General features: G+C 36.8%; 1 protein-coding gene across 4 annotated transcripts in view; it reads left to right on the top strand.

Moving 5' to 3' along the window:
- The window catches only part of cntnap5l (contactin associated protein family member 5 like), a 73,615-nt gene that overhangs the window by 10,868 nt on the left and 49,775 nt on the right, over nt 1-12,972 (top strand). For all 4 annotated transcript variants that reach the window (XR_009273495.1, XR_009273496.1, XM_058792342.1 and 1 more), the window contains exons 2-3: nt 5,709-5,819; nt 8,916-9,109. Coding sequence is in view for 2 of the 4 variants with exons in the window: in XM_058792342.1 (XP_058648325.1) it covers nt 5,709-5,819; nt 8,916-9,109 (305 nt within the window). In the remaining 2 variants the exon portion in view is untranslated. The remainder of the gene's footprint in view (nt 1-5,708; nt 5,820-8,915; nt 9,110-12,972) is intronic.

Genomic DNA, 12,972 nt, shown 5'->3' with positions numbered 1-12,972 from the left:
CAAAAGGGAGTGAGAACGATTTGAAATTGTGGTGATGTGGTGATTTTTAAAAAAATTCTGAAAGGTCAATGAGATGCTCCTGCTGTAGATGAAGAGGCTTGAAGAGAGGTGCTTTTGTTGTTTTAACTATGGAGCGCAATAAACCATTTTTTTATCAAAGATAAAAGCACACATTTTGATTGGCCAGGGGTCCAGCTGAGGGTACTTATGAAATCACCAGCAAAGGTGGACTTACAGCATTGTTTTTGAAGAATAATATTTCATTGTTCTTTTCAGTATAAGTAGTTAATTGCATAAATCAACATCACATAGATCAAATCCATTGAATGCTTAGTTATTAAATTGTCCGTAATGACCGTTGAGGATATTTATAAGTAAGATGGGTTATCATTATTTGGCCTGTTCCTGGACATCTGCCATCCTGCAAAGTTCAGCTCCAACCCCAGTCAAATACACTTGAATCAGCTAAATAAGATCTTCAAAAACACATTAATAATTACAGCCAGTTGTGTTGGAGAAAGGCTGGAACTGAACTCTACAGGATACAGAGGTGGAAAGTAATGAATTACATTTACTCGCATTACTGTAATTGAGTAGCTTTTTTGTGTACTTCTACTTTTTAAAGTAATTTTTAAAAATCTGTTATTTTACTTTTACTTAAGTATATTTTTTTTGAAGTATTGTACTTCGCTACATTTTAAAACACATTAATTACTGTGTTAAAAATTATTTAATTTTTTTTATTTTTTACAACATTTCAATAAACAAGAAGTTAATTAAGAGACTTGCGTTTTAGACAACATATTGCCTGTTTTTGCTCTATTTCGACAACAAAAATAATCCCAAACACAGCCACAGCACTGTTTTGTGTCTCTGAGCAACATGACGGTGTTTCGTTGCTGAATGAATCAACTGTTTAAGTGATTCGGTTCAGTCTCAGTGACTCACTTATTAACACTGACTTGGTGACACCTACTGGCAGTTTTAATTTCACATTTAAAGTATGTTTTGATTTATTTTTTTATTTTTTTTAAATAATTTCAAATGAGTATTCAACATTTTATGTCTTAGATAACAAAACATTATTTCTGCATTTGTAACTGCAGGTTAAATGCATTCATGCCCTGCATTAAACAGTGTGTATACATATATGCCACTTCAGATGAAGCTTCTGTGTTTCCTCTGCATTGCAAAGATGAATTTTGTTGATATTGATTTAGTTTGCCTGGTAACAGCCCAAATGTCTTCTAATTCTAAATAACTGATTCCTTTAATTAAAAACAACTAGTTTGAGATGTATAAGCCTGTCCCAGGGGTGTCAAACTCAGTTCTTGGAGAGCCGCAGCCCTGCCGAGTTTAGTTCCAACCCTGCTCCAACACACATACCATGTAGTTTTCAAATAAGCTTAAATGATTAGATTAGCTGGATCAGATGTATTTAATTAGGGTTATATCTAAACTGTGCAGGGCTGTGGCCCTCCAGGAACTGAGTTTGACACCCTTGGCCTATCCCAGTTTTGCGTCCCTCCCACTGTTAAAAAGTAACTAAGTAATTTTTACTCTGAGTAAATTTTAAATGAGCTACTTTTTACTTTTACTTGAGTAGATTTTTAGACTGGTACTTTTACTTGTACTTAAGTAAAATTTCATTAATATAATGGTACTTTTAGTTGAGTAAAATATTTTCGTACTCTTTCCACCTCTGACAGGATATTAGATCTCCAGAAACAAGACTGGGTACCTCTGAGCTAAACTTTAAGCCGGGACACACGTTGTCCGATGGCGAGCGACGGTCGGGCTAGTTTGTTTGGTGTGTTCCACTCATCGGCTCTCGTCAGCGGCAGTTTGCCCGATTCAACATGTTGAATCGGCATCGGGGCCATCGGCGAGAGGTAGAACTCTGATTGGATGTTCAGTTTAGTGAATGAGTCAGTGCCTGAGAATTAAAGCGAAAGTGGTGAAAACAAGCAGGTAAATGAAGGCGGTACAGACAGAAGGCTGTTTAAATGTTACGTGATCTTTCCCAATCATTCTAATAAGCAAATATTTTCATAACAACATCAGCTGCTTAAAATGATTAAAGTTATCAACGTTACTGATATTCAAAATAGTAAGCAAGTGCTGCTTTGTTTTTATGTTTCGTATATCTGCGTTTATCTCGTATATCTTTGTTTTGGTTTCTCCTTTTAAATGATGAATAGGCTATATACAATTGATAGCTGCAGATATAGACAGTTAATTCCTCTCACGCATGCGCAGAACGCACGTGTTAGTTTCCCGTCGGCTGTAGTCTGTACAGTGTGCTCGAGCGCAGCTTTTTGGTCCGACGCGAGGCGACAACACCGTCGGCTTTCATCGCCACTAGTTCTTTGAAGTCGGCTTGGTGTGTCCCGGCCTTAAGAGAATTCAGTTCTTTAAAGTTGTGATGAAACTGAAGTAGCAACAGATCTTTTCTTCTGTATTCACCAGAGAGAAGTTCGTTGTTTCACTGAAAGATCAAGTTATTATGTTTTGATTAAGAGTTACAGGGTCACATTTTTTAAAAATGAAACATTTGCTTAGAAGAATAGTTCCGAATAAGATCAATAGCATGCTCTTAGAAAATATTTTTTACGCCAGCCAATGGCAGATCCTGCCCACATTTGCTCTGAAGTTATCTGTCAATACAGTGCCTATGAATAGGTTTGTGTTGATAAAATGGTACAAAAAAATATATATTTTTTTTATTTTTTTCTGCTGGGTGTATGCGTGCTCTTATAGCTGTATTTGATAGCTTTCTTGGAAGAAAAGTATTGACAGGAATAATCATAGTGATTCGTTAATTCTAAAAACTGCAAGAAAACAGTACTCATTAATACCTCTGTGGAGATATAAGCCATGTTTTGAAATCTAAAGCCAATTATTTAGTTTTAAATGGGTTGCTTGAATGAGGTTAATGTAAAATTTTAAATATATATGGCAGGATCTGTAGAATTTCAACACAAATTCACTCTCTCAACTTTTGAAGTGATTGTCAGTTTCTCTCAAAATGGGTCAACAAGCAACCGAAGAAAGCTAGCAGTATCAGTTTCACAGTGTATCATGTACTATTCTTAGCCCTTGTTTGTTTGTTTCTTCCACATACAATGTTTCTAAATCTTAAATGGGATTATTAGTGTGAATATGTCCATCCCTAGTCTTTGCTTATGGTAATTAAACATTAGTCCAATTTTGTGTGCCCTTATCATCCGTAACATCTTTGGGTCTAGACACTCCATTGGGAAATTAACTTTATTTAATGAAAAAATCCTGTTAGAAATATCACTGGAGTCAACAAGACCTCCAGTGTGTTTATAATCCTGACAGTGGCTGTTTATTAATTTTCCCACGCAGAAAGGGCTTGATTACTTTCAGGACATGCAGAAGTTCAGAAATATGTGCTTCAGTGAAATTTATAAGGTCCTTCTTGTGAATTCAAACATGAAATATTTTGTTGTACCCATCAAATGATGTCATACCCTTGAGGGTGTCAAATAAACGTCAGGTATATCATTTATAATCCCTGAGGTTGTATTTTCAGTGCAAACAAATCAACCTCAGATGAACTTTGCAGAACATTAAGTAGGACATTTCATCACTTTTCTTCCGTGAACTTTCTTAAAATGCTACTTATTACAGGAGGAGTAAATCTGAGGGGGCTGCTGCGTGTCATTTGCTTAGCCGAGAGTGAAAGGACGATGCTGCAGCTGTTCTCTCTGATGCAGTGGAGAGCACTGCTGACTCAGATTATAGCTCCCTTATGGTGACAATAATGCATGTGAGCCCCTTCACAATGGTGAGACTTCTCTCTTTTCTCATTAAGTTGAAGAGAAAGTGGGAGTGTGTATGTGTGAGATGGAGAGCGAGAGCGAGGAGGAGGGAAAGTAGAAATTGAAGAGTGGGTGAACAGAAAGATGGGCGAGATTGAGGAGGAGAGAACAAAAGAGATGGAGAAATGGCCATAGGGAGAGTCAAAACGGGGAGTAGACAATTCAATGTCAAATGAGTGATTGTCAGGCAAAATGTTGCCACAAACGCAAAGGCCCTCTAAATAAGGATATATTTTTTACCCTGGTCCATGGAGAGTGCTGCAAAGTGCTTACGCTGCTGAAACAGGAGAGAGCTTTAAAATGCTCCCTGGACACAACTAATGGCTCCCTAACCTGCTGTTCATTGTTTTGTTATTCTGACGATACATGCATATTTTGGAGGCTCGAGACTAATGTGTTTGGGCTGTCGAGCTGCGGTTCATTAGAGTTCTTTTGATCTGTGTGTTTCCATGGAAAAGGCCGTTGAAGGATGCAAGAAAAGCAAATTACGCCATGTTATTTACCTTTAAGGTACAATAGTCTTACATCCGGTGCGGTCTCACATGACCTTCATGGCATTTAGTCTTTGTCCGTATAAAAGCAGTTGTGTGCTCAGGGTTGGTTGCATGGTTATCTGTATAATGTCTTTACATGGGTGATATATGATAAGCAGTTTGTAATTGGTTGTACATTCCTCGCTATACAACTGATGGCCATAGAAATGCTTTTTCAGTCTCTTTCATCCAAACTGAAAAGGGCCTTGACCTTTAGCAAATGGGTATTCTTGCCAACCACACTGAGTAAAAAAAAAAAAAATCAAAAGACTAAAATTGCCACTACCTTAATGAACTGACAAGATTTGAATGAACTGTCTGATTCAGCTGGTACTGTCACATAATGTACCGGTTTCAAAAATTCTCACATTTGAACCTCCCTTTTCCCAGCTTTGGTTTTGAATCCTATTATGAAACTCAAGATCTTGAAGGAGGATAAAATTCCTGACAATCCAGACATTTTCAAACATGAAACACTGAAATTAATTCTTTAAAAACAGACTGAGGTCAATGACAGACTGGCACTCACAATGTAAGCGGATGAAAGGCAGGCTACATGTGACAGCTTGCAAGACTCAAGACTTTAATTAACTCTCACAAACTGGCCATCTTAGCAGAGAGCAGATGTCTTTACATTACACCCTGCAATATGAGGCTCTGCCACTGCAATTAAAAGAGAGTTAAAGTTGTTTTGTTTCAGATTTGAACCCCATTAATGAGCTCAAATTATCTTTTTATTAAACTGTATCCGGCAAAACAAACAAACAAACAAAAAATATTTATTGCATGCAATAAGATCATTTATATAATCATTGTAAAATATAAATCATGTAATAATATTTATATAAGATTGAATAATCACTGCAAGGCTGCAATTAAATGGTTGCATTTTGTGATCAGTGATCAGATCGCACTGGTGTGATCACCGCATTGTTCATCTGATAAGATCTGCCATTTCTGTTGCATCTGAGAAACATCAAACGAAATGAAAGGGGAACGAAACCACACTATTCGTTTGAGCTGTGCTGCGTGGACCATTTATCAGCTCGAAGCAATATGTGCAGTTAGGAAAAGTCACAAAGTCTCAAGAAAATCTAAAAGTTCTTCAGATTGTGATGTAATTACACAATCAGCAAGTAAAGAACACTCCTTTTATAATCACTGAAGCATATGATATAGTATAGAGTAGAATATTCAAAATTTCCCCTATAAAAATAGATTTTTGCTTAATACTTTTAAAAGTAATTTTTATTTGCTCTTTTGTATTTCAAAAGTACAACTAAAGGTTTTTGGTTGTAATGCAAGTTTTCATCATATTTTTATCTAGATTACTGTGAAGAGCCACTGGTGACGACACTACCCCCATCTTCCTTCCAGAACTCATCAAAATTCTCTGACAGAAGGTCACCACACTATGCTAAACTCAACAGAAGAGAAGGTATGTGCTCCTGTCTTGTTATTTTCCTGCCCTGTTTGTACCAAATAACATCCACAGTTGTCTGTGTTTATGTGACTAGAGAATTAAGCAGAAGGGAAATTTGTCCTTGTCAGAAGAAAGTGTTGACGTAAAGCTTTTTTATGAATACCTAACATAATGCGATTTAACTTCCACAAACACTGCAACAAAGTATTATAAGACTTTATACTTTCGTTGAAGGGAATGTAACAGTCTGCTGGTGTCCATGAGCAGTACTGATGTGAAAAGCTCTGGTGATTAGCTGTGCCTGAAGCAACATTTTAAGATTTTAAAAGTCATTTCTCAAGTGTGACAAGACATAGACAAACATAAATTTCTAATGACAATATGCAACAACCATTCAAAATGTAAATTCGGACTCGAAGGAAGGTAAAGGAATTTTAAAAAGTTTTAGTAATCAGATGTTATTTGTCAAGGGATTTTTTTTTCTCCCTTAATGCTTGGTGTCAGTTAATATTCAAATCCATGTTTACACATTCTCATTCAGTGCTTTTCCAGGGGCTGCCAACAACATTGTAATCCTAAGCAGATAGTAAAAATCACTGGCACCAATAAACGCAGCCATGGTCATAGTTTTACACTACAATATTGTCAATTGCCAAAACTGTATGACCTTTTCTTTCTACTGTGGATCATAAAAGATGATATTTTGAAAGATGCCTGTTATTTTTTTATGTTATTTTTTTTAAAATCCATACAATACAATTGTGTCCAAAACCTTTTTGCGTTTCAGAGAAGAAAGAGAGCCAAACAGGTTTGGAGTGTGAGTAAATGATGACATTTTTTTATTATTATTATTATAATTTTTGGTTGAATCTGTTTAAATCAGAAATGCCAGTGGATGCATGTTTCCTGAACAACAGCAGCCCCAAAAACCATCAGGAATCAAATCCAGAAGGAGTATAATGGCTGCTCTTGATTCGCTTAATGATCCTGAAACACTCACTGTCGAACTATTATGCCAGACTGAGCTTTGGCAAAGCACAGGGTATAACAAGAGGACTGTATAAATTATGACTAAGCAAACGTGTTGTGGTTTTTACTTCAGGGAGGTGGAGAGCAGTTTGATTAATGCATCCTTACAATCAGCAGCTGATTACAGTCTGTAGAAGCACTTGAGAAAACTCCCCAGCCAATTAAGCAGTTAAGCATAGACATGTCATAAATACCAGCTTATGCCAAGGCCCTCTGAGAGCTTTGTTTTGTGCACTGTAAGATGCTTAACCTCATGACCCAAACACACTCCAAAAATGTCCTTATGATGCTTGGTGCCACTCACAAATGATCACACTACCAAACTCTGTAGTGGATTCGTAACTTTTTGAATCAACGGTGTCTTGCAGCGGTAATAAGTGGGCTACGATATGTCGGCTTGTCCCTGTCGTCCCCAAGGCGTTTCTTTTTCTCGTCATTCCTCTTGCTTAGTAACAGCAGGAGGTTTCCTTTTGCTCTGAGACACAGACAGGCAGTTCGTTCCCAGTCACTGCCAGCCTGATCCAAACGTGTACAGACACCAAATGTTGTTATCGTTTGATCTACCCATCTATTCATTATCTGCCTCTGATGGTCATTGGAATACAGGATCTGTAAGTTGTAATTTATGTCTGCGCTTATTATTTGTGTCAGTTTGTAAATTATTTAATAAATTAAATAAATTGCTCGGGCTAAAAATACATTTTCTGGATGCACATGCTGTATAAGAATGTTTTATCTTCCTCCTCATGAAGGCTGCACTGGAATGTAATGAGCTCAGAGTGTTCATCCTGACCTTTTGCGAAAATCTTCACAGATGATATGTACCCAGTCACTGAACAGCACTGATGAAGCATTTATTATCTGACCATCTTGTTCTGACTTGCCCCGAGGCAATCCTGTCACACCTGACCTTGAGGGTTTCCTTTTCCACCCCAGCTTGATGTTCTCTTGAAAAGAAGCTTTAACTTGAGCTAGGAGTGTGTGTGATATTGACCAAAAAAATCTCTCTATATTTTCTGGGGTTTTCTCGATAACTATATGATATTTCAAGAACTTTTCCACTATATATAGGCAATATTTTGACCTTTACAATGCCAATTGTTAGAAACTTACAGATGTATGCATTATGTCATGTCATGCTGATATTTGTGAAAAACCGCACTTTTGCTTGTGAGATTATTACTTAACTATATCATTTGATATAAACATAAGACAAAACTGAAAATGGCCCTGGAGTATCTAGAATTCCGTTGGAATTCTAACAGTACTAAAATAGGTTACATCACGCAGTGGAAGCTTACATGTCATTAAAATAATAATTATGAAATTGTTGTAGAAAAAAACATGCACAAATAACTTGAGCCTATTTCTTCGGCAGATTCAAAGGCTGCAGTTTCTGAAGATGTTCTGCATTCATTCCAGAAATTATTTTAGAAACCAAAAGAAAATTCTGCATTAGAAAACGTGGGCAGTGTTCTTTATCGTTGTTCCAAGGTACATGTAATTTCTTTGCTATCATGCGACCTGCAGAAATCAAACACAGCTCCTTTAATGTACCACTTGCTCGATTTATAGATTGTCCTATCTGCCAGTATAATCCTTCCTGCAGGTACCATTTACTGAATTCTGGCGAAATAAAAAGAAAAGGAGGTGGGTACTCAGTACATCTGCGTGGGTGGACAAATATTTCCAAGAATTCTGTGAAGTTGTTGTGTGTATGCGTGAGTGTCTCCTTTCTGAACAATCGATGCAGGAAAAATAAGACATACAAGTGTAGAAATATGCTGTGTAATTTCCAAATTGCCTTTTTTAACTGCTGTAACATTATACTGCGCTGAGGTCTGTCTGCTGTCCTCCAGGGATAAGTTGGTGATTTCTATCACAAAAAGAGAGAGGCTCAACCACAAAACTGCTGGAACAAATTTAATTCATTTTTTTCCTCTGACCACTAAGCTTCAGTCCTGTCAGCATGATGAACAAGAGTATGAAATCTTAGTGAGTGCTTGAATTGTGGGGAGAATTATGCCCCAAGTCTGTTCCTCTGTATTTTTTAAGGCACTGGCTCTTAATCTGTCCCTTTAGGTGGTGGGGGATGGTCTCCAAATGGAGAAGACCAACAACCTTGGCTACAGCTGGACCTACGGGACAGGTTGAAGGTCACATCCATTGCTACCCAGGGTCGGTGGGGCAGCTCTGACTGGGTCACTCGCTACCAGCTGCAGTACAGTGACTCTGGACGAACCTGGAGACCATATAGACAAGAGGACGTGATATGGGTGAGTCTAGCTAATTTCCAGAACATATGTATCTTGAGTATGCCTAGATATTATTAGGCATTGTTTAAATTATAGGACACAAATGATAAAGAGTGAAAAATAAAAACCATAGCAACCACGACTGACAGATAAATCCTCAGACACACACATAAACACTGCTGTAACGGAGCCTGTAATAACTCTAAAATGTCCAAATGGCACTACAGAGAATGCTATTAATGGTTTCATTTTATATATGAAAACTTAAAACAGTTTAAGTACACTCAGTGCCAACCTGCAGGGCATCAAAAGACACTGCTGAGACTGGGTCAGGTCCTTTTTATGTGTGTACAGTGATGTTAAAGATTAGAAAGAAACAAAAAATGCTGGACTCTGAGAGGAGACCATATTTAGGATATTCTTTGTATCCAAAGCTACAGAAAGTGTATTCTCTGATTTAGTGTGTGTATATATATATATATATTACAGGTGCAAAAAAAAAAAAAAAGAATATCGCGAAAAAGTTATTTTTTCTTTTGTATCTTCTTTCAAAAAGTGAATTTCATATATTCTAGATTCATTACATGTAAAGTAAAACATTTCAAAAGTTTTTTTTTGTTTTTTTGTTTTTTTTAATTTTGATGATTAGAGCTTACAGCTCATGAAATTCAAAAATCAACAATCTCAAAATATTAGAATATTTCCTAAGATCAATCAAAAAAGAATTTGCAAAAAAGAAAAGTTCAAGTTCTTTAAAGTATGTTGATTTATGCACTCAATACTTGGTAGGGGCTCCTTTAGCACAAACTCCAGCATCAGTGAGGTGTGGCATGGAAGCAATCAGCCTGTGGCACTGCAGAGGCACTATTGAGCCTTCAGCTCATCTGTATTGTTGGATCCACTGTTTCTCATCTTGCCATATGGGGTTCAGGTCAGGCATGTTGGCTGGCCAATCAAGCACAGTAATATCATGGTCAGCAAACCACTTGGAAGTGGTTTTGGCACTGTGGGCAGGTGCTAAAGTCCTGCTGGAAAAGGAAATCAACATTTCCATAAAGCTTGTCAGCAGATGGAAGCATAAAGTGCTCCAAAATCTCCTGGTAGACGGCTGCATTGACTTTGGACTTGATAAAACACTTTGGACCAACACCAGCAGACGTCACAGCACCCCAAATCATCACTGACTTCGGAAACTTCACACTGGACTTCAAGCAGCTTGGATTCTGTGCCTCTCCACTCTTCCTCCAGACTCCAGACCTTGATTTCCAAATGAAATGCAAAATTTACTTTTATCTGAAAAGAGGACTTTGGACCACTGAGCAACAGTCTTGTTCTTTTTTTTTCCGTAGCCCATAAGATTCTGACGTTGTTTCTGTTTCAGAAGTGGCTTGGTAGCCCTTTTGCTGAAGACGTCTGAGCGTGGGGACTCTTGATGCACTGACTCCAGCTTCAGTCCACTCCCTGTGAAGCTCTCTCAAGTGTTTAAATCGGCTTTGCTTGACAGGATTCTCAAGCTTGCAGTCATCCCTGTTGCTTGTTTACCTTTTCCTACCCAATTTCTTCCTTCCAGTGAATTTTGCATTTAATATGCTTTGATACAGCACTCTGTGAACAGCCACCCCTTTCAGTAATGACCTTCTGTGACTTACCCTCTTTGTGGAGGGTGTTAATGATTGTCTTCTGGACCATTGCCAAGTCAGCAGTTTTCCTCATTATTGTGGTTTGAAAAAACAAGAGATACTCAGAATTTATACTGTAGGGATGATCATTTAATGAAACTCAAATGTAAATATTCTAATATTTTGAGATACTGAATTTTTGATTTCATGAGCTGAAAGCTGTAATCATCAAAATTAAAACAAAAAAACTTTTGAAATGTTTTACTTTACATGTATTGAATCTAGAATATATGAAAGTTTCACTTTTTGAAATAATTTATCAAAAAATAAAAAATAAATAACTTTTTCACGATATTATTTTTTTTAGATGCACCTGTATATAGCTATTTTTATTTTGTTTTATTTTATTATAGTATATTGATAGTTTTAGTAATTTTTCTATTTTTATCCTAGTTACTAGCCAAAGCAACATTTCTGATACATTTTTCATCTAATATTCAAATTTATTTCAGCTTTATTTTAATTTACCGAAAAATGATTTTTAATAGTTTTAATTTTAGTCATTGATTACAACACTGACTCTCTGTAGAGCAACTGTGGGTTTTGCTTATTTGCATAATAATGCAACACTGTGATCTTTCATGGGTCACCTGCAATGTTGTTTTTTTTTGCTGGATTCTCTTACTCTGTTTGACTGTCAAATATTCCAACTTGTGTTTTGATTCAAATAACAAGGATCTAAATGCTGCATGTGGCATTGATGCAAGATGCAATGAAGCACAATGCATTATGATGAACTGCGTTCGGTGATAGAATTTTGTTTGGAATATGTTGATAAATTACTCTCCATGTCTGAGATCAATAAAACACACTTCGGGTCACTTAAGACCTGTCAGTGCATGCGGCACATACAAATGATTCATTAGACTATGTTAATTAATCCTGCAGTTCTCTAGTGGCTTGTTTCAGTGAAATGATTTTCCTCTCTTCAACACAGAGACAAAATTTAAATGGACTTGTTCTCTTATTTTGAGTACATTTAATTGTCATTAAATGTGAAATGCAGTGTTAATTTTCCCAGAAATGTCAATCAATCTTGTGTTTTTGTTTATTCCCATGAGGTTAAAGTTGCATAAAAACCACCAAATCCTAATAAACTGATGAGAGGGAGTATTAATTATGAATGTATTCTTAAACATCCAGAGTCCACTGTGACAATACTGGTGACACAGTGACTTGAGCATTAATTATCTTGAAGGACATCTTGCTAATTTGCTTAATTATTTTAGATTATTAATTAATAAGATGAATATTGCCCACTGGGATGACTTAATAGTAATTTGAGCAGGAAGAAACCCTATTGTGCGGCAAGAAACGCCTGTAGAGATACATGTGCATGTGATACTTATGTCAGTGACTTCTAAGATAATAAAAAAAAAAAAAAAAAAGAGTTGGCTGACAGAAATTCAGCATAGAAATATATATATATATATATATACATTATATACAGTATATAAATCAATCTATTCGGCCTCCAGTCTAACCATCAGGTTTCTTTTCACCTTGAAATATCAAGTCTGTCACCAACAGAGATGGTGTGAGCTTTGGTGTGGCCAAAAGGATACATGTGAAAGGAGAAGTTCCTTGCTGTTGGGCACAAACTGGCAGTAGGACCTTGAATTTTGCTTGTTTATAGAGGAGCAAACCATCTCGCAGAGGTGCCAGTCTGTGCCAAGGTGAGTTGCCATGCCAGCTGGAGCAGATGCCAATGAGTCAGACAGCCAGACAGACAGAATCCGATGCCATCTGTTTAACGCCAGAATACAGTCACACACTTTTCCTAAACTGAAACATGCTGCCCATTAGATAAGGGTCTCCTCATCACTACCTCCCACTAGATGCTAGCCATTAATCATGGTAAACATATGAGTTTCCATCAGTTTAAATCCAAATGGTATGATTCTGCTGCTTACACGATATTGATGAAACCATTCTCGCTGTGCGTTTGTGTATTAACATTTTTGGATTGGTAATATGTCTGCATATGGATAGACAGGAAGTATATAAAAAATCATCTATAGGCACTCTAGGGTTGAGGCTAATGGATGGAAGAAAACAAAAAAATATAGTGGTGATTCTGCAAAGAGACAAATTTGTCATGATTCAGTCAGCCTTTCAGAAGGACTGCTGAACTTTTCCATTTCCATTTTTTATTTTTTTTGAATCATGGACTTTTTGTGGAACAGATAACTCTCTCTCTCTCTT

This window comes from Onychostoma macrolepis, chromosome 11 (genome assembly GCF_012432095.1).
Source record: "Onychostoma macrolepis isolate SWU-2019 chromosome 11, ASM1243209v1, whole genome shotgun sequence".
Taxonomy (NCBI): domain Eukaryota; kingdom Metazoa; phylum Chordata; class Actinopteri; order Cypriniformes; family Cyprinidae; genus Onychostoma; species Onychostoma macrolepis.
The sequence above is the reverse complement of the archived record's forward strand: the minus strand, read 5'-3'. Positions and strand labels throughout refer to the sequence as shown.